Source organism: Phalacrocorax carbo, chromosome 1, assembly GCF_963921805.1.
Source record: "Phalacrocorax carbo chromosome 1, bPhaCar2.1, whole genome shotgun sequence".
NCBI lineage: Eukaryota > Metazoa > Chordata > Aves > Suliformes > Phalacrocoracidae > Phalacrocorax > Phalacrocorax carbo.
Genome location: NC_087513.1, coordinates 101,361,465 through 101,388,747, shown reverse-complemented (window position 1 = coordinate 101,388,747; position 27,283 = coordinate 101,361,465). Strand labels below are relative to the sequence as shown.

At 43.7% G+C, this 27,283-nt stretch overlaps 2 protein-coding genes across 9 annotated transcripts in view; one reads left to right on the top strand and one right to left on the bottom strand.

Annotated features, from left to right (window-relative positions):
* ILDR2 (immunoglobulin like domain containing receptor 2) overlaps positions 1-4,052 on the bottom strand; it is a 36,664-nt gene extending 32,612 nt beyond the window's left edge. For 5 of the 7 annotated variants that reach the window (XM_064469122.1, XM_064469132.1, XM_064469140.1 and 2 more), the window contains exon 1: positions 2,906-3,027. In XM_064469122.1, the coding sequence (XP_064325192.1) occupies positions 2,906-2,951 (46 nt within the window). In that variant the 5' untranslated portion in view covers positions 2,952-3,027. Of the gene's footprint in view, positions 1-2,905; positions 3,149-3,961 lie in introns of those variants that run through there. The other 2 variants (XM_064469113.1, XM_064469167.1) reach the window with 2 other exon arrangements.
* Positions 4,053-12,814: 8,762 nt separating this feature from the next.
* MAEL (maelstrom spermatogenic transposon silencer) lies at positions 12,815-26,655 on the top strand. Of its 2 annotated transcripts, none has more exons than XM_064469189.1 (12): positions 12,815-12,868; positions 13,841-13,927; positions 15,906-16,008; positions 17,973-18,128; positions 18,652-18,693; positions 19,564-19,691; positions 20,562-20,616; positions 21,201-21,342; positions 22,569-22,631; positions 23,533-23,665; positions 23,920-23,998; positions 24,811-26,655. In XM_064469189.1, exons 1-12 carry the CDS (start codon positions 12,851-12,853, stop codon positions 24,924-24,926), a joined length of 1,122 nt encoding a protein of 373 aa, XP_064325259.1. In that variant the 5' UTR covers positions 12,815-12,850; the 3' UTR covers positions 24,927-26,655. The 2 variants fall into 2 exon arrangements, with proteins under 2 accessions (XP_064325259.1, XP_064325250.1); XM_064469180.1 differs by lacking the exon at positions 12,815-12,868 and adding an exon at positions 12,887-13,098.
* The last annotated feature ends 628 nt before the right edge of the window (positions 26,656-27,283 follow it).

Below are 27,283 nucleotides of genomic sequence, written 5' to 3'. Positions count from 1 at the left end.
TGAGGCAGAAACAAATTTGTTCTGCTTGTTCTGTAGGTAAAACTGGAGTTCAGTCTCCAGTGCAACACTTCTCTCTAGTTTTAAATGCATTAGGAATTACAGCATTAATAAGAACAATGGTAAACACTAGGGGAGGATTCATTCCAGAATCAAGCTGCACTTGGTAGTTTACAAGAACCAGCTTTACACAGGGGCTTAAGGATACCTGACAAATTGTACCTTCTTTTTCTAGAATGAGAACGCAGTCCCACACACACCCTAACTCGTGTCACTTCACAGGAAGAAATAAAGGATGACCTGGTCTTCATCCTTTTGCTGTTGTTATTAAAACACTAGCTTTAGGCACGTGGGAGAGCACGGCAGGAAAAAGAGAAGCCAAACCAAATCCACGGTATCTCACGCAGGATTTTTTGAAATTGCAGTAAGAAGTCACAATGCACAAAATCAAACAAAAGACAAACGCAAGAGCCAAAAATTAAAGACAAACAAAGGACAGAGAGGAATTATTGCTGGGAGAAAAGGAACAACGAGTGCTGATTAGAAATTTCTCAGCCCACCTAGAGGAAGGAGGAGGGGAGAGAAGGGGGCGAGAGCCTCTCTCTCTTTCTTGCTCCCTTTTGTCTCCCTGCTGCCTCCCCATCTTGCACTCTGTCTCTTACCCTGGCCCTTCCACCTCCCAACCCCCACTTCTCTTTCCCAGAGTGGAGTGTACCACTCTGGCTGGATTAGGGCTCCTTACCTTGATGCAGACCTTTCATTCCTTTGCACAGCCACTGGGGAGAGGAAAATCTTGAATCCATGTTTGCTAGCCTCTCTCCCTTCTCTGTGCACACATGTACATGCACACTCACTCATGTACACTCACTCACACACACACCTTTGCTTATTTGCTTTCTCTCAGCCATGAAAAAGGACAGCAGAGCCTGCTCTATCACTGGGCAGCAGCGGCCGGGAGGCTGAGGGAAGCAAGCTGACGCCGGCTGCCTCCATCTCTCAGCACACGGCTACAGCTAACCTGTTGCCTGCTAGAAGCCTTTGCCTGCCGGCAGTCAACAGCACCAGCGGCAGACAGTCCTGTCTCAAAAGCCCAAGACTAGAGGAGACTGGAAGGTCTTGTTGCTGCAGCGGAACCTCTCTCTCTGCATAGACCTTGCACGCTCCAAACAGCGGTCACTGCCAGTAATCATGAACTACCCTTAATGGAGGGAGAAAGGTGTCAATAGCCGAGCCTTTTAGCTTGATGGAAAAGTCCTGATCTAGCCAGACACGTCCAGATAGTGAAGCTCTTTAAAGAGGGAGGAATGTAAAGTCATGTTTATCTATGCCCTGTACTCCTTTACCAGTCCCTGGATGCTATTTATCAGCATACTACTATGGCTAGTAGGAAAGGAGTGGTAGTTGTGGGTACGCTGGCACTCCAGACCAACTGAGTGAAGTGGGATATGTTTGGAAGCAGGCAAATGCCAGGGAGGGAGGCAGGGAGAGAAGCAAGAAAGGTGGATGAGCTGGAAGCTGCTGAAGACCCAGATGAGGCCATGAAACCCTGGAAGGGAGCAGTAGGCAGGCACCCGTGTTGAAGATGACTCAGAGTGAAAAAGCAAGAAGGGGTGGGTGGGTGGTGGGAGAGAGGTGTTATGACTAAAAGCCGAATTTACTGCTTGTGAATCCTAAATCTGAATAGGAAGAGGGAAGAGCCTGAGGTCTTTTTTGTGGGCTACATTGGTGGTGGTGGGAGATATATGCCACTTAGTGCAAGTGTGTCTCTTTCTTCTTTCAGCCTGTAGCCAGCCTGCTTGGCTAAGTCAGACTGCTGCAGCTTTTGCTAAAGCCTCCTGCTAAAGTCTGTGCCTGGGTGCTGCACCGGCTCCGAGAAGGCAGATCCTGCCGCTGACCTGACTGGGCTCCCTCTTTCTCCCCGATTCTTGGCTGCCCTGCCGCTCTCATTCCGCTGTAACCCCTACCCTCTCCTTTCCCCACTATCCAGCTCTCAGACCCAGCCGCTTTTCAGCTTGTTCCCCCTGCCCTCTCCCCACCGCAGAGCCCTCTCTGCTTTCCCCTCCGGCTCCCCTCCCCCTTGCTTAGGGAGGCCTTGCCCGACCTCTTTGGGAGCCGGCCGGGCGAGAGGTGGTCGGCGAGCTGTGCCGGGGGAGGCAGTCCCGTCCTGCGCTCGCGAAGGCCTGGGCACAGCTGCACCGTCACCGGGAAGGCCGGATCCCGCCCCCCTGGAAGCCGAGGCAAAGGCAGGGCAGCCCCCTCCTCTCACACCTCTCTTAGACGGCGTGTGCGGCCAGGACACCGGGAAAGGAGAAGTTCCTCCAATTGTTCCCTGCCCGGCGTGGGCGGGCGGGGGGAGCCGAGGCTTGTCGCCATCCCCCCCTGCACCGCGGCCAAGGACACGCCGGGCTCCCCCCGCGCTCCTGCTGCCTCCCCGGGCCAGCTCCCACCTTCCCCACCACAAGCGCGCCCCTCTCCCCCCACCACGTCGCAGTAAACAGTGGCCCAAGCGCCGCACCCCACCCCGCGGACAGATACCACGGGAGGCTCCTCGGACCTGCCCCCACGGACCCCCGGCGAGGCCCGGGAAGGTAGGAGGCGCCGGCTGCCCCCCGTCCCCAGCATGACCGTCCCTCTCCGCGAGGTCTCCGCAAACTGCAGCGCGGGACGCCCCCGAAAAGACACACACACACACACACACACACACACACACACACACACACACACCCCACGCCGGCTCCCTCCGCAGCCGCCCTCCCGCAGGCTGCCGGGGCATCCCCCCCAAACCTCCCGTTTTCGCCCTAAAGAAGAACATAGAGCTCGCCGGGAACGGCACAGGCACGTCGGGGCCGCCGGGACGTGCCGTACCGTACCATGGCCCCCGCCCGCGGCCAGTAGCCCGCGGCCCTACCTGCGAGCCACAGGAGGACGATCCAGCCCAGGACGTGCCCATCCATCTTCCCGCTGGCCCAGGCAGCGCGGGCGCGGGGCGGGGGCGCCGCGGGGCGGGCGGGACCATGCCGCGGGGGGGCGGGAGGGAGAGGCCCGGGGGCGGCCCCCAGCCCGCTCCGCCAGCCGCCTCCCCGCAGGGCCGGCCTGGCTAACGGCGAGCCGGTGGCTCTGCGCTCGGCTCCGCTCCGCTCCTCTCCTCTCCTCCCCTCCCCTCTCCTCCCCCGTCGCCGGCTGCCGGCTCCCGCGGCGGCGGGGTGGCGGGGCGCCTCGCAGGGCCGCCCCCGCGGCTGTCCGGGCGCGGCGGTGGGAGGCGAGCGGCGGGTGGGGGGAACCTATGGCCCCCCGAAACGGATTCTCCTTCCCTCCCTCCGGCAAAGGCGCGGTGCGGTTGCCGGGTGCCGCCGGGGGGTGCCGGCGCCCTGCGCAGCCTACGAGCCGCCCGGCGCGTTTCTCTGCAACTGCTTCAGCCGTCCCGGCTTCCAACTCTTCTAGTAAGTGCTCACAAATGCCCGCTCGGATCATCCGTCCTCCCCGAATTAACCAAACCGTGGGAACTGAATGTACACCGTTCCAGTTCCGAATTTCCCTGGGGTTCCCTCTTCCATCACGGGCACTGTGACTAATTACTGTAACTTTAGATGAAGAGATGGCATAATTTTAGATGAGGAGGAGGTGTTGCGGCTGTTAATGATGGCCGGCCGAGCTACAGGGTGTTAAGTTTTCATGCCAACATGACATTGGAAGAGGATGGAAGTTTTTTTGGGAGGAATGGGACAGCCAACTAGAAATACAGCTAAAGAAGATAACTTTTAAAAAGACAGATGTTGCTCTGAAATTAAACGGTCCTGACCACAGTGGACCCACATGTGTACATACCTACGGTGCCTAGAACTTCTACACTTTCTGAGGAAGCACAATAAGCCAGTGGAATTATTCACAGGCCTAGATCTGGCCAAATAGCGGCAGGCTTTCTCTGGTGGCCCAGCGCCAAAGCACCTTCCAACATGGCACTCACCATTCACAGCATCCAGCACAGCTCCCCTTTGCATGTTCTTCATCTTTGGGCATTTTCCTTTCAGGAGCTTGGCCGGTGTTCATAACCCCAAAGTTTGCATTCGGCAAACGTCTGTGATCCACATGGGAGATGGGAGTAGCCTTCAACTGCTCATCATCTGGAATCTGCCAAAGAACATAAACAATTTTGATTTCCTAACACAAAGTTGGGCCCCAGAAGGGAGTAGTGCTGGGTGTGCCCCACTCCAAAAGGCAGGGTGCGCAGGGGTGCCTGCGGTAAAACTGTACAAGCCATTTGTGTTCTAGCAGGTATTTTCCAATTGCCTGTAGATTCCTCATAATTTTCCCTTTCAGGCTGAACTTCTCTATGGGCAAGATAAGCTTTTTTCAAAAGTGTGAATAAAAATAGATCAATAATTTCTGAGCAAAAAAGCAAAACAGCATGTTTGCTACGATAAAAGATGTGTTGAAACATTTTGGTTGTTTTTGAACTGTTGTAGTCCCTTTGTTAATATAGTTAAAGTGGAATTAAGCAAGGACACAACCCCTAGGCAGCCAATCTGTTTTTGTGTTTCATTCGGAGCTATTCAATGTTATTTAAAAATACTTTTCACATAGACGTTTATTTTTATTCAACATTGCTTTAAAAAAGAAAAATACACACCCACCCCAATCAGTGTCCTCATGTTCCTCTGACCTGATACATTATGAGTTTTGCTGTTTTGCAGTACCAGCTGAAAGCCACTACTAAGAACTAAGACACTGTTATGCCAAATAATTTACACAGGCAACAGTGCCATGCGGTGATCCGACACCCCGCTGCCTTTCTGCACGCTTGCAGGTGGAAGGCAAAGTAGAAACTCTCGTTAGGGCTGCGACTTCAGCCTCAAGAAATACATGTGGTTCCAGAAAACTCAGATGGAGCTACAATACTTGGCATCAGCTGAGGGCCTGCCTCACCGTTGTTACGTATCTATAGGACATAATCCATGAAGGTTTGTATGGGCTGAATTGAGACTCCTAAAAGGTAAACACAAAGCTATTTTTCTCTCCCTCTCTTAACCATTTTTCCTGATAACCCTCAAAATTTCAAGTGAAATCCTGGTGCCTTGCGTTTCTGTAACTTAACTGGCCAGGAGCCTGATCCACAGTTTCCTGAGACAACGTTGATGTTGATATTATCTCATACGTTTAAAGCTGGGAGCAGTACAGTCCCTTATGTGTCACTATTGTTAGCTACTCCTAGCTTTTTTTTTTTTTTTTTAATCTACTCCAGCTTTTGCAAATAAATTTGGCATACATCAGTTTCGCTAAACTTTTGACTCACAACAAAGGAAGGAAAGATTTTCAATACAAGGAAGCACCATTGTTTTGCATGTAACGTTGGAATTATAGCTGCTTTGAAATATTCATACACTCAAACTCACTGTACAGTTGTTTTTCACCTAATGTGAGCTGTCATTTGTTTATATGCGTGTATGACAGATGCTGAAGCCCTGAATAGGTGTTCCAGATCTCTGTAGACCTTTGATCTGAGTATTGCAACATCTGAGCTGGCTTAATAGTTACTGTTGGGATGTCATCTTTCATTTTAGCCAATTCCTGGAGACAGAAAGCTGCACGACTGTAGGTTGCCCATTTCACCTTGAAACACTGGGTAAATTCCTATGCAATTAGCCAGATCGCTTCAAGCCGTAGCCCAGCAGGGATTCTCTGTCCCTTGAAAAACAGCATACTGGTAGACTTCAGCCTTCATCTCCCTCAGTCACTTGACCACCTCGATACCAGATGACCTGTCCTGCATAATTTAGCTCCAGACTGAATCAGGAGAATACCGTGCTACAACACTGTTTGATAGAAGCAACTCTGGTTGAAGCAGTTCTCTAAGCAATGGGATCATGAATAAATTCAGTTGAACAAGGGAAACAAACAAACTCACTTTTTAGTCAGGCTGTAGCAGCTGCTGGCTCTTTTCTCTTCTTTTCAACTACTTCTGCCCTTCCTCCCTCCTTTCATCTTCCAGTACCAGCCTTTTGTGGTCATTTCCTCTGCTGATAAGCGGAGTCAGCTCTTTAATAAGTTACCAGCACCTGGAATGATTTACACTAGCACCTCACTCGACCCGTCTCAGCAACATCCCTGAAAACCTGCTATGCTGCATAAAAATACTTCTTTTCATGCATACTTTTGCACATCCATTCAGCCCCCTGGATTTCCCTTGCAGAAATTTCCATAGAAACGGTGATTTCAACAGCTTTCTGGGATGTCATACTAGATTCAGCCATTAGACACTGCTGTCTTGATTTAGCACTGAGACCAGCACATTACAGAAGCTGTTAAGTGACATGTCATCAAATCGTAGCATTTAGTAAGTCTCTTCAGAAGAGCTACTAAAACTTTTCATTTTTTGGTTTATTACACTGGAATCTCTTATTAATTGTTGATAGCTTCACAGCAAGACATTGCTGAAATATATGTACTCTCTGTATATGTCGTTTTTTCTGAGCTGCCTCTCTACATTTGATAGCACAATAACACAGAGCCTTTCCTTCCTGTCAATGTCGGGAGTGGACGATAGAGATATATAAACTGCTTTTGTTCTTAACCATGATGTTTGTACCAACAAATGTTTAAAATATTAATGGAGAAATTTGACTTTCTCATTCCAATGAACCTGGAGTTCTGTAACACAAGTTCAGCATCAGAAAAAAACCCAAGAGAACAGCATCTTTCTGTAGTATTCACTCCTCTGTATAAATTTCCCATTCTGCTCCCGATTCTTTTTCAGACACAAAAAATCATAGTGTACCTTTGCTATGCTTTCAGAGGGAACCTGAAATTTTCATTTAAGTAAAACACTAAGTGTATATCAGCAATAATGTCTTTTGAAGTTATTATATAGGTACACTATCATAAGTGAATCATCCCAGCTCACAATCCTTTGTGTGTGACTATATGCAAAAATACACAGACTAGGAATGAGACAAACTCTGCGTGCATATCTACAGATAACCAAGGAGATAACAGCTGTTAAACCCTCTATAGTCTTGGCTGTGAAGAAACTGTGGGCAGCACCAATATCTTCAGGGAACTGGAGTTCACAAACTGGATTTTTCATACAGAATCACAGAATCCCAGGTTGAAAGGGACTTCAGGGATCATCTAGTCCAACCTTTTGTGACTTTCTAGTCCAGCTTTCTTAATAAAATAGGCCACATCATTTTGCCACACTTCATCCTGTTTGAACTACAGCATATCTGTTAGAAAAAGAATCACAGAATACTTTGGGTAGGAAGGGACCTCACCCTGCCTCTAATTTAACCTAATGTCACCTTCTAGCACTGCCAAGCTCGATGAAAGGGCCTTCTTAAGGCATTTCTGAACAGAGGTAATGGCAGATTATGATCAAATCACCCTTTAATATTCTCTTTGGAAGTTCAACAGATTGTTATTTTGGTATGTTCTGGAGCTAACACCAGATCTGGGGAGATCATCCCAGGCACAGTTGCTAAAAGCAGGAAAGCAGAAGTACTACAGCATCATCACTCCTGTGTAATATTTTTTTGTTTATCTTTCCAGGGGTCATGCTGTTGATACTATAATTCGGCAAATCTAAGAACCCTCTAAAACCCAATTTGTAGTTTTAGAAAGCAGGAACTTTTTATTGCAGCGCTGGGCGCACAGGGGATCACTCCACCTAGCGTGTGCATCGAGTTGCTCTACTGCAGGGGTTATATGCAATCAAAATATACATATTTGTTAGATTTCTAGGAAATTATGATCATATTCATACTATTCTTGGAACTCCTTAATATATGCAAATGTCCTTAACATATGTGCATTTGTGTTCATTGGTGGTCTTCCAGGGTCCTCTGGTGGTTGTCAATAGTCTTCCTCACCGTGTCCGCCAGTTGAACTCAGTCTCTGGGCATGCTCAGTTCATTTTTGGCTTGGTTACACAATTCTTACTGATACTAAACTAGCTTATTCTAGTACATTTCCCTTTTTTAATTTATTCAAGGATACAGTGTCTCCAGACTTCCTTCTATCTAATCACATATAGCAAGTTCTAAGACTATCTTATTTATAAACTATTGCAAGTATTTCAAAACAGCCATGTTGCTCCAGTTACAGGGGTCCATGTGTTCTTTTGAAGCCAGCATCAGGTATCACTGGTAGTCCTTTGGACATAGCATCACATGGGGAGCTCCTCTTTGGTAGATATCCCACCCTATCACCTTTGTTATTAACTACTCCCTCAATCCTTCTAACATTTGCAAGTGTCTGTGATGACTGTATGCTTCCTTCAAAAGCACCAACAGAGGTTTAGTAGTATGCAGCCAAGAAATTACCTACCTTGCTGAAAATATGCAATTACAATTCCTCATTTAAAATTACATTTCAAGACATCCTAAGCTAATGTTTTAGCCAGGGACTGGATGGTGTCTGTATCATTGCACTTCCCTGATTTATGTAATGTGATCAAGTCACATGCCTCACGTGTCTGAATGCATCGCCTTTAGTAACCATACTTCATATCTTTTTGATGCAATTGCAAACCAATGTGACAGAATCTATTTTCTGCAAACCCATGTTAATTTGCATTAATTACATTACCTTTCTTTAATTCATTATTGAAGCAACTCCCGTATCAGTGATTCTATTCTTTTGCCTGGCATCCCTGTCAGTCTGAGAGGTCTATAATTACCCAGGTCATCCTACTCAGGGCCAGATCCAGAACAAGACTTTGGAAAATTTTTGGTACCTGACATTTAGAACTGCAATCTAAAAACCCCTCATTCACAGCAACTTGAGACTGAAAGCACACGCGTACTGTCAAAGTTGACTACAAGCTTACAATTTTCCTTCTCTGTATGCCCAGATAGTCCTGAGCACATAGATTTCTAACAAGCACGCAAGCTAAGGCTTACATATGGCTGAGTTGTTGCAGTCAGGTCCCTGTTTTCCACCTGAAAACCTAGTCTTATCAGACATTAAGAATTTCTTGTATTTGCCTAGGATGCTGGAACAATGTGGTCGTTTCACTGGAGCCACAGCATTAAAGATATTTGACATTTATGGCATAGAAGGGATGCAGCTGTACTACACATGGGCAGCTAGTTGCCACGTACCTTGTAACATGTTTAGTGGTTCTGGGACATGCTGGTCAGCAGGGTTACAGCAAATGCCATGCATCCCACAGCCTGCTGCACTGCAACTCCCAGCACAAACACTGATGTTTCTGAAGAGCTCGCAGAAGCGTAGCAGCTCTTGCTTGAGTTCCCACAGAAACCTGGAAGAAAGATGCTGATATCACCTGTGAGGCCTGATCCAGGACATTCAGAGTAGGTCTAACACTCAGCAAATCCCTACTAAGGCAGGCAAGGGAACAAGGCAGGGGGATACGGCTTACCTTTTGTAAAAAGGCCTCCTGACTCCTCGGTGTTCAAAGTTACAGCCTTAATCATACAGCTGAGATGAAAGGCACCCTCCACTCCTTTTACAGTTCTGGCACTGTTCAGAAAGAAACCCAAGATTCATTAGGTCAAAAGGTGTGAGACCAAGAGAAAGCTGATGGCTATAGCTTACTAGTTAAATCATTCACCAAGGGAAGGGTAAGCCTGCAGGTTCTGATCCCTGAAATGTTTGTGCATTTCATATGAAACAATAATAATTACTGGAGTGGAAAGGCAAAGTTCCCACTTTTTATCACTCTCCAAGGAAATTGTAGGTTTAAAACCCCCATAAGCAGGCTGAGAAAAACATCAGCTATGAGATTATGTGATAAAAGCTCATCCACACACCCACAAAGGAGTCCAGAGAGACAATGGCATGGGGGTAGCCCAAATAATACCTTGCCCGGGCTTCTCCCACACCCATCACAAAAGCCATCAGCCCATCAAAGGTACCTAGGTACCTTGGAGTGAAGTGTTGGCATATCAAGTCATTTAATTGAATTAAGTGCTTTAAAAAAAAGTAATACATAAATACTGGCACAACATTTGCTTTTATCTGCTGGAATGACCCAGTGCTAGAAAAGTTATTTACAAATCAGTATAAATGGTCCAGCGAACTCCTTTGCCAGCAGTTAAACAGTAGACAGTTCAAGAGTTAAAACACGAATTCCTTCAGAGACACTGGGGCTCTCCACAGTGCCCTGGGGAAGAATACCGATGACATGATAGTCTGAAGAGGATCTGTTCCCTGTTTTTTCTCTGTCCCCCTCCCCACATAGGAAAATCCTTTCTCTCTCCACTGCTTATGAAATTTATTTTCCAACCACACCTCTAGCCCTAAGAGAGCTGTAACTGGAGCCCTGTGTTTTTCAAACAGTTGATGCACACATTATCTGAATTTCTTTAAAAGGAGGGGCTGCTAAAGGGTGGGTCCCAAAGCTGCACACGAGAGAAAAGAACATGGTGTGAAGGAAAGTAAAACAAATGTGCAGAGATGCACTCCTAGCAACAACTCTTACAGTAATAGGACAGTAAATACTCGCCTTTCTGCCTGAAAAAAACTAGACACTGTGCGGAAGTTTGTATTTACAAGATGCAAGTTATTTCTTGCAGTCTTTCCCCAAATATTTAACATCAATGTATCAGGAGCTAGACAAGAATAGAAATTATATTCCACAACAGTGAAAGTGACTTTCAAAAAGCTCACCTGTTCTCACTGAGTTTACATCACGATTTTATGTTTTTAACCATGTGGTTGAGTCCTCCTGTATAACAGCAAATTCAGTAAGTGGTTCACAAACACAAAACAAACCATTTGACTGGATTTGAGCACGACAGAGTAGCCTACAGAAGACTAAACTGCGCCAGCATTTTTTAACCCTCAGAGAAAAACCAGTAAGATGCAAGAGCAACCTGACCTGACCTGCCCTGCCAGCAGCTCCAGCAGTGACAAACATACTCAGCTAAGCCAAAGATTTAAGCCTAAACAACAGCTACCTCAGTTGGAACTAAACAGACTTACACTACCCAGAGAGAAGATTAAAAAAGCAGCTAGACTAAGGGGAAGAGGCAGAGTTTTCCAGTGATTTGGAAATGCAGGGAGGTGTTTTAGTACTGTTTTTATCCTCGTGTCTAGGTTTACAGTAAATTCAAGAGGACTCTGGAATAGAGGATTGGAAAGAATCTTCCAAGTCAGGACTACACCATTCATTCTTATCGAGATTGTCTGGGTAACTTCACTGAAGACGGCTGTGTGACAAGCAGTGTGCTAGCTCTTGTTCCACTGCACTATGCCAGGCTCTGCAGGAAATGCAACGGTATGCTGAAGGAGATCCACCAAAAGACAAGGGGAACAGTGAGGAATGTGGGAGACGTCACGTGTCTGGGACAAATAAAACCTCGCCAGAATTTCATCAGGACCTATGCCAACACTGCCACCTCAGTAACCCTGTCGCAGGTCAAACATAGGGTCCTCTGTTGCAGGCAACCAGATTTCACAATTCCTTCTGTAAGCTGATTAAACTTTGTTTTAAAGCCCATTGTGGTTATCGCCCTGCTAATTTCCTTTTTCTACTATGGCCAGTGAAGATCATTTGGTTTTTGAGAGAGATCAGTAGAAAGCTTAAGGGGGGAAGAGACTCCTGCTGCCCATCAAGATGATGCAGATGGATTATTTCCAGCCTTTATCTTATCTGAACTGTGACTCACTATGCAAACTTTCAGTGAAGGAAGTGTCAATTATGTCAATAGGATAGACGAAAGGAAAAAAATAAACAACCCAAAACCACAAAAAGAATCTGGACCGCAGCCTCAGTTTTGTATAATATAATCACCCAAATTATTTTTCATAAGCAAGTTTGCCTTTCCAAGCACACACATGCCCTCTCACCTCCTCCACATTTCTACCACATACCTCAAAACCAAACCCAGGCCTTCTAACTGAAGTTGGCCTTCACCTCTTCCCTCACTCCTTCCTGCATCTCCTGGTCTCCTACCCTTGTTATCTGTCACCCTCATCCTCACCTAGCACCCCTCTTCGAGCACTGCTGGAGGCATCAAAGCAGGCACATCACCGTGCACCGTGATCATTGTGTCTCAGGAAGTGCCAGCGCCTCATGAGCTTGCTGTTGGGGAGCAGGAGCCAGGCTGCTGCAGAAGGAAAGCTGGGAGCCAAGGGTGGGCACGCAGGCTGCGGGGACAACGCCTTGCCAGCCAGTGCCCAGCCCTGCGGTGAGATGCAGTAGGGTGTGGTTTTGGCCTAGGTGAAGTAGCTGCAACCAGTAATAATGATCTCCTAATATTTTTGGAAGTCCCACATAGCAGTAGATGTATTTTGGATATGAAATTCCAGTTGGTCTCTTCTTCTCTTCCTTTTTTTTTTGCTTATACATATGAACATATTTATTTGCATAAATGAAATTAGTGACTTTTTGTAAGGATTTTAGTGTATAACATTGTTCAGAGTGAGAGGACATAGAGGAGTGTGACCCTTTTATGTTGAATAATCAGTATATTGCCATTTTGTGAGGGTGGGAAGCTGGTGTTTTAAACATCTATGAGAACTTGGTGCAAGTTAATGCTCTCATTGGGTATTTGTTATCCTTCAGCACCCAAAGAACATTTAAAAAACGAAATAAACCAAAACAAAACCAGAAGAATCAACCAACCCCCCGCCACTCCCTCCTCAAGGCCCATCTTGAGGTGACAGTTAAAACCCGAGGTGCGGGCGGGGCGAGGAGCGCCCAGCCGGCGGCTGACACCGGCATCCAAGAAAACAGAGAGAGGGAGGGAAGGACGGACCGACAGGGAACCGCTACACCTAACCGTCATCCTCTTCTTGCCGCCAAAAGAGGAGGGGGTGGTGCACGCCGAGCCCCGCCCCGCGGAGGCGGGCTGCCTGCCGACCAGCCCCGGGGCCGCCCTGCTAGCAGGCCATGCGCAGCGCCCCTGCGGTGTGGAGTAAAGTAGGGTAGGGTAGGGTAGAGTGGCGTGGCGTGGCGTGGCGTGGCGAGCCGGACGGAGGCCGAGAGTGGGCGGGCGGCCGCCCGCCATGTCGCACCGCAAGGGCTCGCTCAGCCCCTACTGCTTCTTCGTGCGCGACCAGCTGCCCGAGCTGCAGCGGCGCGGGCTGCCCGTCACTCGCGTGGTCGACGCCGTCCCCTACTGCTCCCAGGCGTGGGCGGTGAGGGGAAGGGCCTTCTCCCGCCCGGCGCCCCTCGCCTCTCCGGCCTCCCGCGGCAGGCGGGGGAACGGCTTCGGGTTAAGGGAGCTTAATGGCGGGGAGGGTAAGAGAGGAGGCTCGCGGCGTGGTCCTGCTCCAGCCGCGAGTGTGCCGGGGCTGTGGGTGTCCAACAGCTCACCTGCCTCTCGCCGGTGGGGAACCAGCACCCATCAGGTGGATCTGCCTGGTGCCTTGATGCAGGTTGCGTGGGGGACGAAATGTCAGCGTGGCCCTCCTTGGAGGGCAAAGCAGCTGGCTGCTCGGCTGCCGCGCGTTTAGCGGTGCAGGCAGGCCTGTTGAGCGGCCACAGATGGCTCCAGCCAAAAAGCCTGAGCTATGCCGTTCTCCCTTCGGCTGCGGCGGGGGAGCTCTGGCTTGTGTGTGGTGGGTAGCAGCATCCCTGGCTGGCAAGAGTAGTTTTGGAAGACCTCATGTTTGTGGCGGGGTAGTGCTTGTTTGCCCTGGTCTGAAGGCACCCCAAGAGCACGTGCTCACTAGGGGTTTCGACCCTAAGCTTAGGGCTTTGTGAGGGAGGAAGCTGCTGGAAATGTTTGAGTCAATGTTAGCAGTTGGCAGTTCTTGCCAAGCATTGATAATGTCCTTTGGAGATGCACAATTAATTTCTTACATGGAGTTTGTTGGTTTGTGGGACTACTAGAAGGAAGCAGTAAAAACCTTTTTTAACAATTTGCTTTCCTTCAAGTTGCTGACTAAGGAAGAAAAGATGGCATATACAGAGAAGGCTCGCAAGTGCAAAGAAAAGAAGTGCTCTCAGAAGACAGTGAAAGAGGTAAATGCTGAGAAAGGAACACCCTTCAGTATAGCTAAATAAGAGGGAGTAAGTGGTGTTAGGGTTTGGTCAGTTATGACGCTGTGGAATATCACCTGCTCTCCGTAGCCTCCAGCCTCTGGAGGTGATGGCTGCTGTAGTAGTCCATACCATTTTGACGGTTATGCAGGAAATCGTTCTGGCTTCAACTGAAAGTGAGAATACTCTTACACCATTTTAAACCAGCACAGCTTGTTCCTTTGGGCTCTTTTACTGAGTAAAATCAGATTCTTTAATATCTTAGTTTTATGCTTAACAATATTTTGCAGCGACTGGCAATTTTTTAAATTCATTTAAAATACTGTAAATTGGTATGACTTCTGGTCATTGGTTCAGATTGCTTTTTCTCCCTGGATGTCCTTAATTTAGGTGGTTCTTGTCTGACAGCCTGAAACCACATCTTACATGCAGCTGATTTAGCGTTCTGGAGAGGCAGTGTGGTAGACCAGGTCAATGGAAGTGTTGCAACCTACTCACAAAAACAATTATTATACCTTACCATTATTTTTAGATTGGTTTGATTATGGAGAGAATAATAATGCTATGGTGGAGGACAAAATCATCTGATGTAGAAGTAAGCAGTTATGTTAAACTGGATGTGGTTGTGGTCAGAAATAGTGCTAAAGAGATCCCTTCTACTATTTACTGTCTTGAAAAGGTGTGTGTGTCTTCCCCCCCCATCCCCCTTCTGTCTGTCTCCCTCCCTTCCTCTCTCAGCAGTTCCCTGAAGCATAGTTTGCTTGGGAGTTTGAATTATGTGAGATGTCAGAAAGCTTATTATATTCCAGTCTCAGTTGGCAGTGTAAAAACCTGTGTGTCAAAGCAAAGAGCCTGACTGAGTAAATGGATAATACTGCATTTACTTCTTTATCCCATATTACTAGATATTGACTATGAACTACAAATTACTGGTGAGGGTAAATTTTAGGATTTTAAAATGCTTACATGATGTTAGAGAAAATGACAGGATGATCGTAGTTTGGAGTAGCTAGTAAATCTGGATTAGCTAATTTAGTCAGTCTAGACCAGTAGGGAGATGTTAGGCAATGTTTTCTGGTTTGGGGGGCCTGCCTCTATGGGAAAGAGCTGTTTAAAGTATGATCATCATTATGTTGCTTAGCAGGCTAGGGGTATGTTTTTAATGAAGCCCCGTTTTCATATATAACGGAGAGCTACATGAAATGACAACTAAGTCATAAATGGAGGCTTCTGTATTTCCTTCCACAAGTGGTAGCATTTTAGAAAGCTGTAAACAGGAAAAGGAATAATTGCTTTATTTTGGTAAAGAACATCATCCTTACTGCCTGTGCGTGGAAATAGGGAAGCATGTATATATGAGATTATATGTGATTTCAATTTATTGATCACACCCCTGTACACAGACAGCCCCCATGGTTCTTTTGTGTAGTTAAAGTCTTGGTCATCTTCTGGAGATGACCTAAGGTTACTTGGAATGGGATTAATTCCTCATTTTATTTTAAATAATTCACACTGATAATCAATGACCTTTGGCTAAGATGGTCATCTGGAATTAGTGTACCTGGATGCGGATGTTATTCCCAATTTGGGTCTTGAGTGACTGAATTCTGTGAGCCTGCCAGGTTTCTCTTCCTGTCGTCTTAAAAGCTTATTTCTCATGCATGGATTTGCAGTGCTTAAAGGGCATATGCGCCCTCTTATTTGCTTTGTGCCAGATCAATCTGATGACTTCCTTGAGGCTTATCAGCTTTTCATGAATTGCATTCCTAGTCAAAGGCAACTAATGCATGAGTCTTCCCAGTCTGCAAATACCGAGGCACTTGTATATAAACTGCAGACTTGTTCCACCTAACCATAACTATTAGTGAATGTCGTATATTCCTTTAATAGGAGGAGTTGAAGGACTTTATTGAGGGCTCGTAGGCTCTTCTGATCTTTTTAACTTTCTCATTTTTTCCAGACATGGAATGTGGCTCATTCGAAGCCTGCTTGTCTGACCACAAAGATGCCCTGTGCTCCTTCTCTTCCAGATGCCTCTGCTATGTCTTGGAAGAATGATCAGGGTATAGTAATCATAAAACTGTTGATCCTGGTAGAGGAAAGCTTGTCCTTTATAGATGTTCTCAATGTTACCTGTACAAAGCTGTTTACGTTTTGCTAATAGCCATCTGTGTCAATTCTCTTTGTTTTAAACTCATGGTCTACTGCTGTAAAAAGGTCTTTTGTAGTATAGAGGAAAGTCAATGCAAATGTGTCCCACCCCAGTCCCCCTCCCCCCAGATATTTTTATCCTCTGCTTTTTAGCTTGATGGGAATATAGCCGCTAATAGTTTCTTTACAATTATTTCAAGGTTTTAAAAAGAAAATTAACTCTTCAACTCCTACATTTATGATTTACAAGGTCTGATCCAAGTTCAGCATAAAAGAACACTTGAACCAATTTTAAAGGGTGAAGAGTTGTTAGATATCAAAATTCAAATTTTGTGTGGTAGAGCTGTTAAATAAAACTATGACCTGGCCTCTTTGGGAGAACAAAAGAGGGGATATGTACTTTGTCAGTGCTTTCATAACATCCTGGCTTCCTTATTGAAAGAACTCTTGAAAACTAAACCTGTACCCCCTGTACAAATGGATGTTTTGATTAGAATTGGATAATGAACACATCTGTAATCTTGTCCTCGTGAATACTACCTTATTCTGAAAAAATATAAATGGTAGTGCTTATAAGGTAAGTCAAGCAGCCAGTTAATATAAGCTGTATCTGCTGTGTGGTTAAGTTTCAGTTCAAGCCTTTTACCTAACAAGTCTCTTGAACTATTTTCATGTTGTCATGGTTATGGAGGGGCAGGAAAGAATAGCTCCATAAAAAGTATAATTCCTGGTAGCGTCCTCCCTGCCAGAGGTCATGCTTCCCAGTCATTGTGATGCAAATTTGATCAGGTTGATCATGGTGGCTTGAGCTGACACAATCGATCTTTAAACTGAATGAGACGGATAATGGTAAGGGATAACTGAGATGCATTTTATGATGCTGCTCCTTAAATTTCTCAGGAAAAGTCCTGTATGGTTCCCTGTAGCTATATCCATTTTTTCGTGAGGAAACCAATTCAAACTCATGTAGGAGAGGTATCTTTCCTATGACTCTGCAGTTTGTAGTGTTTAAGACTCATGTAAGAAAGGACCGGCATTCAGGCTTAGGACAACTGGTGTTAAATGCCATAAAGTCTGGCGTACAGCATCATTTCTATGTAAAAACAGTTATTCATCTCTATTTAGTAGAACAAGTAGGGTTTTTTGATTAACTTAAGGGTAAGGATTAAATAGCTACCTTAAACTTCAGTGAGAACATTATGTGACATTCATGAAGAGAAGGATTAAGGTGTATAGTGAAATACTTTTCATAGTTGGATACTTTTTAAATTAGGAAACGATAAATTCATTTCTTAACATTTGCCTTGGGTATTCTTACTGCCTTCTTTGGGAGCTCATTGAGCAGAGGAGAAGCAATCCTTTTAATTAGCAGACTTCTCATCTCCTCTTACCCCAGAAGATTATTACCAGCTCATTTAACTTGTGTGTTAATTTACTGAATTGAGCTTGAGGCTGCTTTGCAGTTACTGATTTTTCTTCTAACCTTATTTTCCTAAAGGGTGAAGGGACCTATCATAAAAAATAATAGTAGTTCCTGTTGGATTCCAGGCCTCTCAACATTCTTGTGGGTTGGATATTTATTTTTTAAATTACTTTTATTTGGGGGCTTTTTTGCCCTGATTTCTACACACAGTAGCATCTATAGAAGGTGCACCAGGACTACTGATATGCCTGACTCTTGCATAACTATTAGTTACCTTGTCATCTCAGGTACAGAGCAAGATCTGTGTGTTTTACTTGGTCATTACCCTACTTTACTCACTCATATGATAAAGCACACCGAAGCTTTTACTGGAGGAGGTGAGGCCAGGACGGCTTGCTGTAACCTCTGGTGGCTCTTCTGAAAATGTTTGGGTTTGTTTGTTTTTTCTTTCAGCTGTGGTTGCAGACATCTTCTACTTCCTGAACATTTACAGCCATGGCAGGCTGCCATCCCACTGTGAACAGCGCTTCCTTCCTTGTGAGATTGGGTGTGTCAAGTACTCCCTACAAGATGGCATAATAGCTGATTTCCATCACTTCATAGATCCAGGTGAGCTCCAAGGAAGGGAGACAAGAAGTAGTTCATCCTGCTTTGGGGTGAGAGGGAGGCTTTCTACCATCACTTACCGCTGCCCAGGTTAGATTTCTGGTATTGAGACAGGTTTATTCCTTTGACTATAAGTGGTTGGACTTCTTAAAATATCGGAGCAGTGCTGATTGTTTCTGAAGAGATGGACTTTAGTGTCAGAACTGCATGAAGCTTCTAAGAGGGTAGAATAAATCCAGGGGGACCTTCAGATGTTTATGCTTTATATTTCATGCCAATGAGCGTTGGTCTCGATTGCACCTAAACACCCACACACTATACAATATACTTTGTTTTTTGAGGTGTGTATAACTGAAAATAACTTTTTCAAAAATAGTTGTGGCACTTGTACAAGGCCACAAGGGAAGGTGAAGTTGTTCCTTTCTGTACATGAAATTATGGTGTATAGTTGAGAATTAAGGATCTGTCACTGTGGATGTTGGATGATGACTGTTCTTTTTCTCCTGTCTCCCCTGCTCTTCTGCAGAAGTACCACCACGTGGTTTTCGGTACCACTGCCAGGCTGCTAGTGAGTATCAATGGAGAAAAAGAATGCTATACAAAGGTGTACAGTTTTAGACTCAGTTATCTGATCTGTATCCAAATGTATTGTAAGTCTACAGTTTCCCCTTCTGGGAACTTGCCAAGTTTTGCAGAGAAGGGAATGGCAGAGCAGCTTGTCACAGTCACCTTTTATATGTTTCTTGTACCCACAAACAGCAGAGCATTTCTCCCAAAATGGTTTTGTCAATGGCATAGTTATTTGTATTCTGTCTCCTATTTTAATTCAGTAATAACTGCAGTATGTTCTTCTTAAACAGGACAACTTTATATGGCTTTAAATGCTTTCAGGCCCATCTGAGCAGACTGTCCTTCCCTTGATAGTCCTTTTGTCTATCTTCAGCATGAATGCTAATTCATAATAGGGTAACTCAAAGATACTAGTTTGTATTTAAGAGTTGTGTTTTGCAGCTTTATGTATAAAAAAAGTTAAAGTATTTATACCATTGTTGTGTCTGGCTTGGCCTGCCTTGTCTCCTTTGTGACTTTTAAGTTGTGTTTATAGATTCCAGTTTGTTTCTCTTGGGACACTTCCTCCTGTTGTGTACAGAGGGAACAAACTTGGCCCATGTTTTCCTATGTCAAATACTTAGATAAGGGCCTTTTTAAAAGGGGAAAGTGTGTGCATTTTTGCTCGCAGTCCAGACCCACCAGTCTTCTGCCAATGGGAGCAAGCTTTTGGTAACTTAATCACAGACACTGCCTGTAAAGAAGAGGAGAGGTGTGTGTTAGTGGGTATACATATATGTATATAAAAAGATACAAAGGAGAGGGGAGCTGTATCATTTAAGGAAGCAGAACTTCTCATAACTCTTTTTTTCTGCCCCCCCTTCATTAGGTGATGCCACTCATAAGATTCCTATAACTGGATTTCATCTTTCACGTACTTGTTACGCAGTTGTCTTAAGGGAACTTCTTGATTTTGCCCAGCCAACCAGAGGTGTTCGGCCTCACTTTTACTGCAGGGTATGGTCAAGATCAAAGTAAGATGTCCTAAATCAAAACCTCTAACTGCACTTCTGTTGGATGACTAAGGAGATATACTTTGCTCTAAAACCTAATCAGTGTGCAAGTGAGTGGGAAAAGCATGCTACTTCCAAAGGTTCCCAGTTCTGTGCAGGAAGAAATGGCCCCTAGAAGCTAACGTTTTTATAAAGCAGAGACCTAATTTTCTGCCTTCTTATTTTCAGCCTGCACTTCTGGCTCTAGTCTACTGATGAATGTTTTGCTTGGTCTCTGACATTGTTTTGACTTAGGTTAAGGGCTTTTAAGATTGACTTAAATTGATTGTGCTGAGTAATAGTTACATAATCCTCCTTTTCTAAGAGATGTTTTTACATTTTTGATGCTTTCCTATGAGAATACTGTACATGTTAATTTTTGCTCAAGTTTCATTTGCCAATGAGCAAAATGAAGCATTAGGATTCAGAGTATTTAAGCTTTATGACATCTGTGTTACATCTTTATTCCATTCAAGCCTATTGTTAGTCCTTAAAAAGGTGGGGAAGGTCAAGATCTTGGGCTCAACCTGTAAATATAGGGCTCTGAAGAAATATACATGAAAAAAATCTCAGAGCACTTAATGGGGATACTTGTAGTATGAGTTAACCTTTAACCCCGAACATTAGTCCAGAATTTCTCCTGGGGTTTGGTTGGAAAGCCTTCATGGCATTTGGTTCCTCTTCAAGATAAATTTCAGGAAGAGTGTACATTCAGTCCCACAAACATTGAATTTTATTTTGGAGGTGACTTTTTTCAGATGTAGCCAGAAGTCTTGCAGATGTCAGAATTATATACTGTACTGTTTTGATGTGACTGAAATTTTCTTTCCTCTAGTCTAATGACAGATTCCGAATTAACTGGTGTCTCAATCGAATGGCTAGCGTAACAGGTGGGAAATGGATAATTTTTTGGCCTCCCCCCCCCACCCCCCAAGAAAGAAGGGTTATGTAATCATGGACAGCTGTATTTGTCTAAAAATCTTCGGGTCTCAAAGGTTTCATAAAAGCTGGTACTGATAGCTAGAACTACTTTGCATGCTTCTCCCTCTTCTTTTTCTGCCCATCAGTGACAGTAAAACAGCAGCGTGATCAGCTAACTGGCTAATGAGCACACCCATAGAGTAAGATACACTGTTTCTTGCTCAGCCAGTTAGAGGAGCACTAGAGGCAGTGAGATGATTGTGAAGGTGAGCATGTGGTAACACATGGGAAAACTAACAGCTTCTGAGGTGAGGTGGCCCGCAAGTAGGGTACAGAATTACTGAGTGTGAGAAAATTATGGGAATATAGGATGATCCACTTTGCTAGGAAGCCAGGTTTTAAAATCATTGGTGGGATGACTTGTTAAGGTTTACAGGAGCTTTGATGCTCTGGTAAGAGGCTGGGCAATGAACAGGGACCGACTGAGAAGTGAGCTGAGCAGAATACTCACTGACTCTTTGTTCTCCTGACCTGGGTTTTCTCTGAGCTATAGGTATTGAGAGCCATCTGGATCTTCTTGCAGTAGAAGACCTGGTAATACAACTGTACCAGAAGAAATTCCAAAAGGAGCCATCCAAGACTTGGGTGTGTAGAGAACTGGATGTCTTCCTGTGGGATTTCTCCAGTAATACCAGGTATGTTGGATTCTTCTTTGTGGAAACATTTATTAGCCTGATGTGTCTTGGTGCCCTACGTACAGCTTGTATGCTGCTAGGCTAGAATGTTCTGCAAGCCTCCTAATAAGAAATGCTTCTTGTCACATCATAAGTACAACTGGAAATGAAAAATACTTTCCCAAAAGAAGTGTAAAGATAGATGGCTTTTTCATGCTAAGTCGGAGGCCTAATTTAAAGGATGGGGTAAAAAAATGGGAATAAAACATATTGTGGTATTTAACTGGAAATCATGGAAGTGAGAAGATTCAGGCTGTCTTAGAAGTGTAATTTGGGTGGGACCTGGCTGTTGCTATACATCAAATGCCTTGTGCTGCTACTGTGAGGAGGGACAGGTATGTTTGCTAGTAGTATAAATCAAGTTCTCAAGCATAGCGTTAAGCTAGATCCTATCTTTTTTCTTCTGGAATGAATATTCCTTATTACACATCTGGAATCCTATGTTCTTTGTAGGATTTTTCCCTTTTTTCTTTTTTTCCCCTGTGCATCTTGAACAGTAAAGATTTTCCTGCTTTCAGATTCTTCTGTGTGTGTACAGCGAAGTGGTATGTAGCTTGTGGTGTTGCAGGGGAATACTTAGTGCTGACACAATTAACTTAGAAATATACCTCAACTTCTCTTCTGCTACTGTTTTAAGTAAGAACCAATAATTTGATCTTAAATTTTAGTAGATTTTTTTTTAAAAGTCTGCTTACAGTATAGGTTTTAAGATCCATTAGGATAATCAGTGTCATTTTATCTTTTTATAGTCAGGCAGTTTCCCGTTTCCATGCGTATCTTCACACTAAAGGAAGACCTTAACGAGAATGGAAAAATGTACTTTAAAACACGTTTAGAGAGGAAAGTGGGAATGCTTATACTAAGAGGACCTATTTCACTTTAATGGGAAGCTTAAAATTGTTACCTTTAAATTCCATTTGTCTGTTAGGATTCTCGTTTCTGCCTTCTCCCCACCTCAGTATGAAGCAGGTTGCCTGTTAAGCATGCCTCTTAACTCTGCATAAACTACTTAGAGCTTAGTTATTGAATGCTGATCTTCTGTGAAATTTTAAAGGTACTATTTCGTCACTGAGACAAAAAGATAACATCTTTAATATTTGTTCCTGTTCCTTCTGACCAGACCAACTATTCATGTTGATTAACAATGTAGATGCTTCTGAAATAAGCCTGAACTTCTCTTCACATAGGTGCAAGTGGCATGAAGAGAATGACATACTCTGCTGTGCTTTAGCATCCTGTAAGAAAATTGCGTGAGTATTGCTAAGGAATTGTCTCCAGTATGATTACTTTTTATTTTGTGATAGACACATGGTTTTGGCTCTGGCTTGGAGCACTCTAGTTCTAGATCTTGAGTTTTATTTGATCCCTCCACCCCCAAGGTTTTGTTCTATTTGTAACTTTCATTGTTGTTTGTATGGCTTAGCAGTATGCTGTAAGTCTTGGCACTTGGATGTAATGTAATTTCTGTGACAGTATTGTCCATCAGTCTGTAGTCGTTCTTTCACTGCTTCCACTTGCTGTTGGAGAGTTGAGAGAAGTGTTAAGTACATTAGAATTCACTGGTTTTCTTCAGAGGTTTAGTATACCTGTATTTGGTGAGAAATTCTCAGTATGTTCTAGTACATCTCTACTTTGGAAACTTTTATACTGCATTGCATACAATGTAGAAACAAAGTTCTGTAATCTTTTTGGTGTGGGGAAAGGGAAAGTAAATAGTTGAAAAACAAGGAAATGCCATTTAAGATCTCTCTCAGTAGTAGTAGTAGCACTTTGAGAGAGATAATAATGAATAGTCTTTCATTTAGAAAACTCTTGTTATGTACTGTTATGCCTTGCAAAAAAAAAAAGTTGCTTTTCACAATTCTAAGTGGCTGCATTTGATTGTAGTGTGGGGAAGCAGTTGTTTTAATTTCATGTGTAGTTGTAGAATAGGCTGGTGGTCTTGGAAGGCTGCAGGGTAACTACTTAGCTGCTGTAATAATGTCCTTCTGCACTCTGTCATCTGCTTAGTGCATATCAGTCTGTGGTTGCTTTTGTTTGCCAGTTGAAGAAATAAAAATGCTGTGCTTCCATACATAAGCATTACAGCCCTCTTAGCCAAACTTTTCTTGTTTTCTTTTTGTTTTTTTTTTTTTTTTTCCTTCGGTCAAGTTATTGTATCAGCAAATCTTTAGCTAATGTCTATGGAGTCTCACTGACAGCAGCTCACCTACCTCTTCAAGACTTTAATTATGGTGAAAGCACGAATACCAAGATGGTGATACTGGATGCTGGGCGTTTTCAGGTCAGATTCTTTAAACTGGTATCCTGTGTTAGTTTCTCGTGAACTCAAGTGTTCAAACTTGCTTATTTCGGATTAGCTATTTTCTCTTTGGATGCTGTCTTTGTGACACATATTGGGCAGACTGATGAAAGAAAAATAACCACTAGCTGGGTCATTTCTTGTGATTTTTGACTGTAATTTGTCGGTTTCGTGGATAGTTGTGTATACTGCATTTTAGAAGACATAGTATTTTGAATATTTATTTCTTTATACAGAAAATGAAGGCTGAGAGTTCTGGATGTGACAGACGTTGCACTTCTCCAAGTCAGGATCAAGAGTTTGTCCCTTCTAATTGTGAGTCTGAAACTTAAACGTTTGTAAGGGGAAAGAGGTATTTAAACTTAATCCAGTTGCTGCTCTTTCACATTTCTGGGCTTACATGTTGCCTGTCAGTGGCAACTTAAACTTAAACAACTCGGCATGAGCTCCACTTTTTCCTGCATATGGATTTACTGAATTTCTGAAGATATAAAGAGCTGCCCTTTTCTTACTGGACACAATGTTATGGTCAAACGATCTCTCAAAATTTAGTTTTTCTTATAAATGTTGCTCTCTGATTTATACCCCCTTATTTTTCTGCTGTATGAAGTCTGTTCTCATATGCTTAGGTGTTTGAGGCAGGGTGATCTTTAAAATACTCTCCTTGCTCTTAAGTCATTATATGTGCAGCCTCAGCTGGTCCTTGTTGAAGGTGTTCTGTTACAACTCAGGTCATAAAGACTGCTCATTTAAAGTCTTCGTTTTGGAGATGAAACTTTTTTAATAGAAGGCATGTGAGCTCAGTTCATCTGGGCAGTTCATAGCTAATCTTCAGAGGAACAGAATCAAGTTTATAAGACACATAACTGTAAGAATTCTGAGTTTGCAGCTTAATTTCTTGCATATAAAATACATGCTGAATTAAACTCCAAAACTGTTCCAGTTATAATTTAGGAGATCTTATGGTCTTCATGTTTATTATAGAGGACACAACCCCTGTCTCTGGCTTCTTGTATTAGTGCTATTGAATGGGTTCAGCTCCACAGCATATGAAGAACAATTCCATTAATTGATTTTTGCAAGCTTTAAAGGATGATTTGATTTGCAAACTGTGTTTAATTTCATAGGTGATTCTCCATGTGGTGTGAAGACTTCCCTTTATGGAACAAGTACCATGCGAGGAAGAGGAATCACTCGATTGCTGAAAAGTGCGTCTGATCTACCCAAGTCTTTCAGTAATTGAAAATCTTTTTTACATCCAGGACAGCCATAAATTCTGATTTCCCCCCCTTGTTTCCCGGCAGTTTCTCCAGACTGCAGTTTTTCATCTTATGTGCAACCCTTGGCAGTTCAAGTTCTTGTTAGAAGGATAAAACTATTGGCTGGATGTAAAGACAACTAAAATCTTGTTTATTATCTACAGGAAGACTTATTTTGAAGGAACCTGACAGTTGGATCCTCTCTTTAAAAATACATGCCGTACTAGTTCTGTTTTTTAATGGATGGAGTGCAAATTCAAGATCGATTAGTCAATATCATTGGATTAGAAGAATTCTTTAGTGGCGAATGTGACTTTGAACAAATGCTTTATTTCTTCTTTAATAACCTTCTTCCCCTCTTCTGCATGTGGAAGATAGAATTTCAGTGCATAACAGTCTCTCCCCGAAGAATGATGGGGGAGAGCATTGGAGGTATGAAGGGCTGCACTAGGGGAATTAAAGGTCTAACAGTCTTGAAGGTTTGTGCATAATCTATCAGTTCCAGCCATGAAGAATCTGAATGGTCATTCAATGCAAAAAAGCAGACTTTCTATCTTGGAAGAAATGTGGTGGCAAATTTATCCATCTGTTAATGTTCTTTTAGAGGCACAGACTATACACATCACGAACAAGTACAACATAGATATTGTTTTTTGTTCCTTTGCATCAGTTTTCAGTTTTAAAAAAAATGCATGTCCCTCCCTCAAACTTAAAGACTGGTGAGGAGTGTAGGTGTTACGGGTTGGTTGTGTTTTGTTGTTTGTTTGTTTGGGTTTTTTTGAAAGGAATATAAAATTCTGATATATTAATCTGCAGTTATAATTTTACAAGTTTAGTCAGGCTGGGTAGGTACCAGTCATAATTATTTGAGGGCACATAAAAACTCTGATGTATCACTAGGAAGTTCGATGTTCCATTTTATGGAGGTTCAAGTCTTGGACTAGTCCCCAAAAACCTCGTTCTTAGTCCATGTGTCTTTAAGCAACTGATTGTCAGAAACGAGAGCTTATTTTTTTGAGTTGTTTCTACATTTTTGTTGCAACAGAGGTCTGGTTGTGACTATTTCCATAGCAACTAACTGTGAGAAGATATTTCTTTTGTTCCTTGTAGGAACTGAAATTCAAAATTAGGTAGTTCATTCTTCTGAATAATAGGGGGAAAAAAAACCAAAACCAAAAACAACCAAACCTAACAAAACCCCAAACCCAACCAAAAGAAGAGGTCAGCACATTTATGAATAGGCTCGAGCACGCTGATCAGTATGTCAAAAAAGGCCAATTGCTGGTTTAGTTGGAGACCTGTTGCAGTTGCTGTACGGCCAGTTGAGGCAGTACTTCTTCCAGTACTGCAGGATCACTGAACCATTTTGATGCCTCTCAACTAACAGTTTGCTTGTGTCACTGAATTTTCTTGAATTATTCTGTATTTCCTTCCCCTGAGGCTGTTGTTCTACCTGCTAAATTTCACCAGATAAAGGGACAACAAACTTCTAAGACTGAGTTTACCAGCAAAACATCTGGGAATGTTGTAAGAGTTAAGAGTGTCTACTAGTAGTGGTAAAGGCTTCTCTGCATTGGAGAAGAGTTGTTTGAGTTTTAAGTTTCTTAACTGACAGCTGTTGCTGCATTGTCATTTTGAAACGCACAGAACAGTAATCTTTGAATTATTTTCAGAGGTCAGTGTTGCAATAAAAGTTTCATGTTTCAGTTCTTCTTCAGAAGAGAATTCATTATTATTTATGCAGTATCAGTGTAAGTACACAAACCTAAGAGCAGTTGTTACTGTGCTTAAGGTATTATATATCTTCAAGACTGAGATAAGGAATTGAGCAGAAATGGCACTTGCACTGCTTCTTGTAAGGCTTGACCTCCAGTGGTTCAGGTGGTTCCTGCTATAGTAATTCCTATAATATGCAACTCAAATCCCAGGTTGCAACAATTTAAAGATATATATATATTTCCATTCCAGTCTCCATGCTGGTCCCTCTGGGCCAGACCATGAGGTCTCACATTGCAATGAACTCCTCCCCTTGCCCCTGTTCCCTCTTGGATTTATCCACAGACTGCAGTCCTGTAGGGGTGTACCTGCTCCAAGTGGAGCCTTATCTGTGAGCCACAGTCTCTCTGCGAGTATACATGCTTCAGCATGGACTTATCCACAGCCACAGTTGCTTTGAGGTACGCCTTATCTGTGGGCCACAATGCCTTCAGAGGTACACCTGCTCCAGCATGGCCTTACCCACAGCAACAGTCCCTTCATGAGCGAACCGTCTTCAACATGGCTTTGCTGATGGCTGCAGTCCCTCAGGGCTGTACCTGCTCTGTTGTGGGCTGATCCATGG

Bases quoted from the DNA above. Each gene is read 5' to 3' on its own strand.
- MAEL (XM_064469180.1), top strand. From the start codon at position 12,967: ATGTCGCACCGCAAGGGCTCGCTCAGCCCCTACTGCTTCTTCGTGCGC. The intron at 13,099-13,840 runs GTGAGGGGAAGG...CTTTCCTTCAAG, and splicing joins ACTGCTCCCAGGCGTGGGCG to TTGCTGACTAAGGAAGAAAA. The intron at 16,009-17,972 runs GTATAGTAATCA...TTTTTCTTTCAG, and splicing joins GTCTTGGAAGAATGATCAGG to CTGTGGTTGCAGACATCTTC.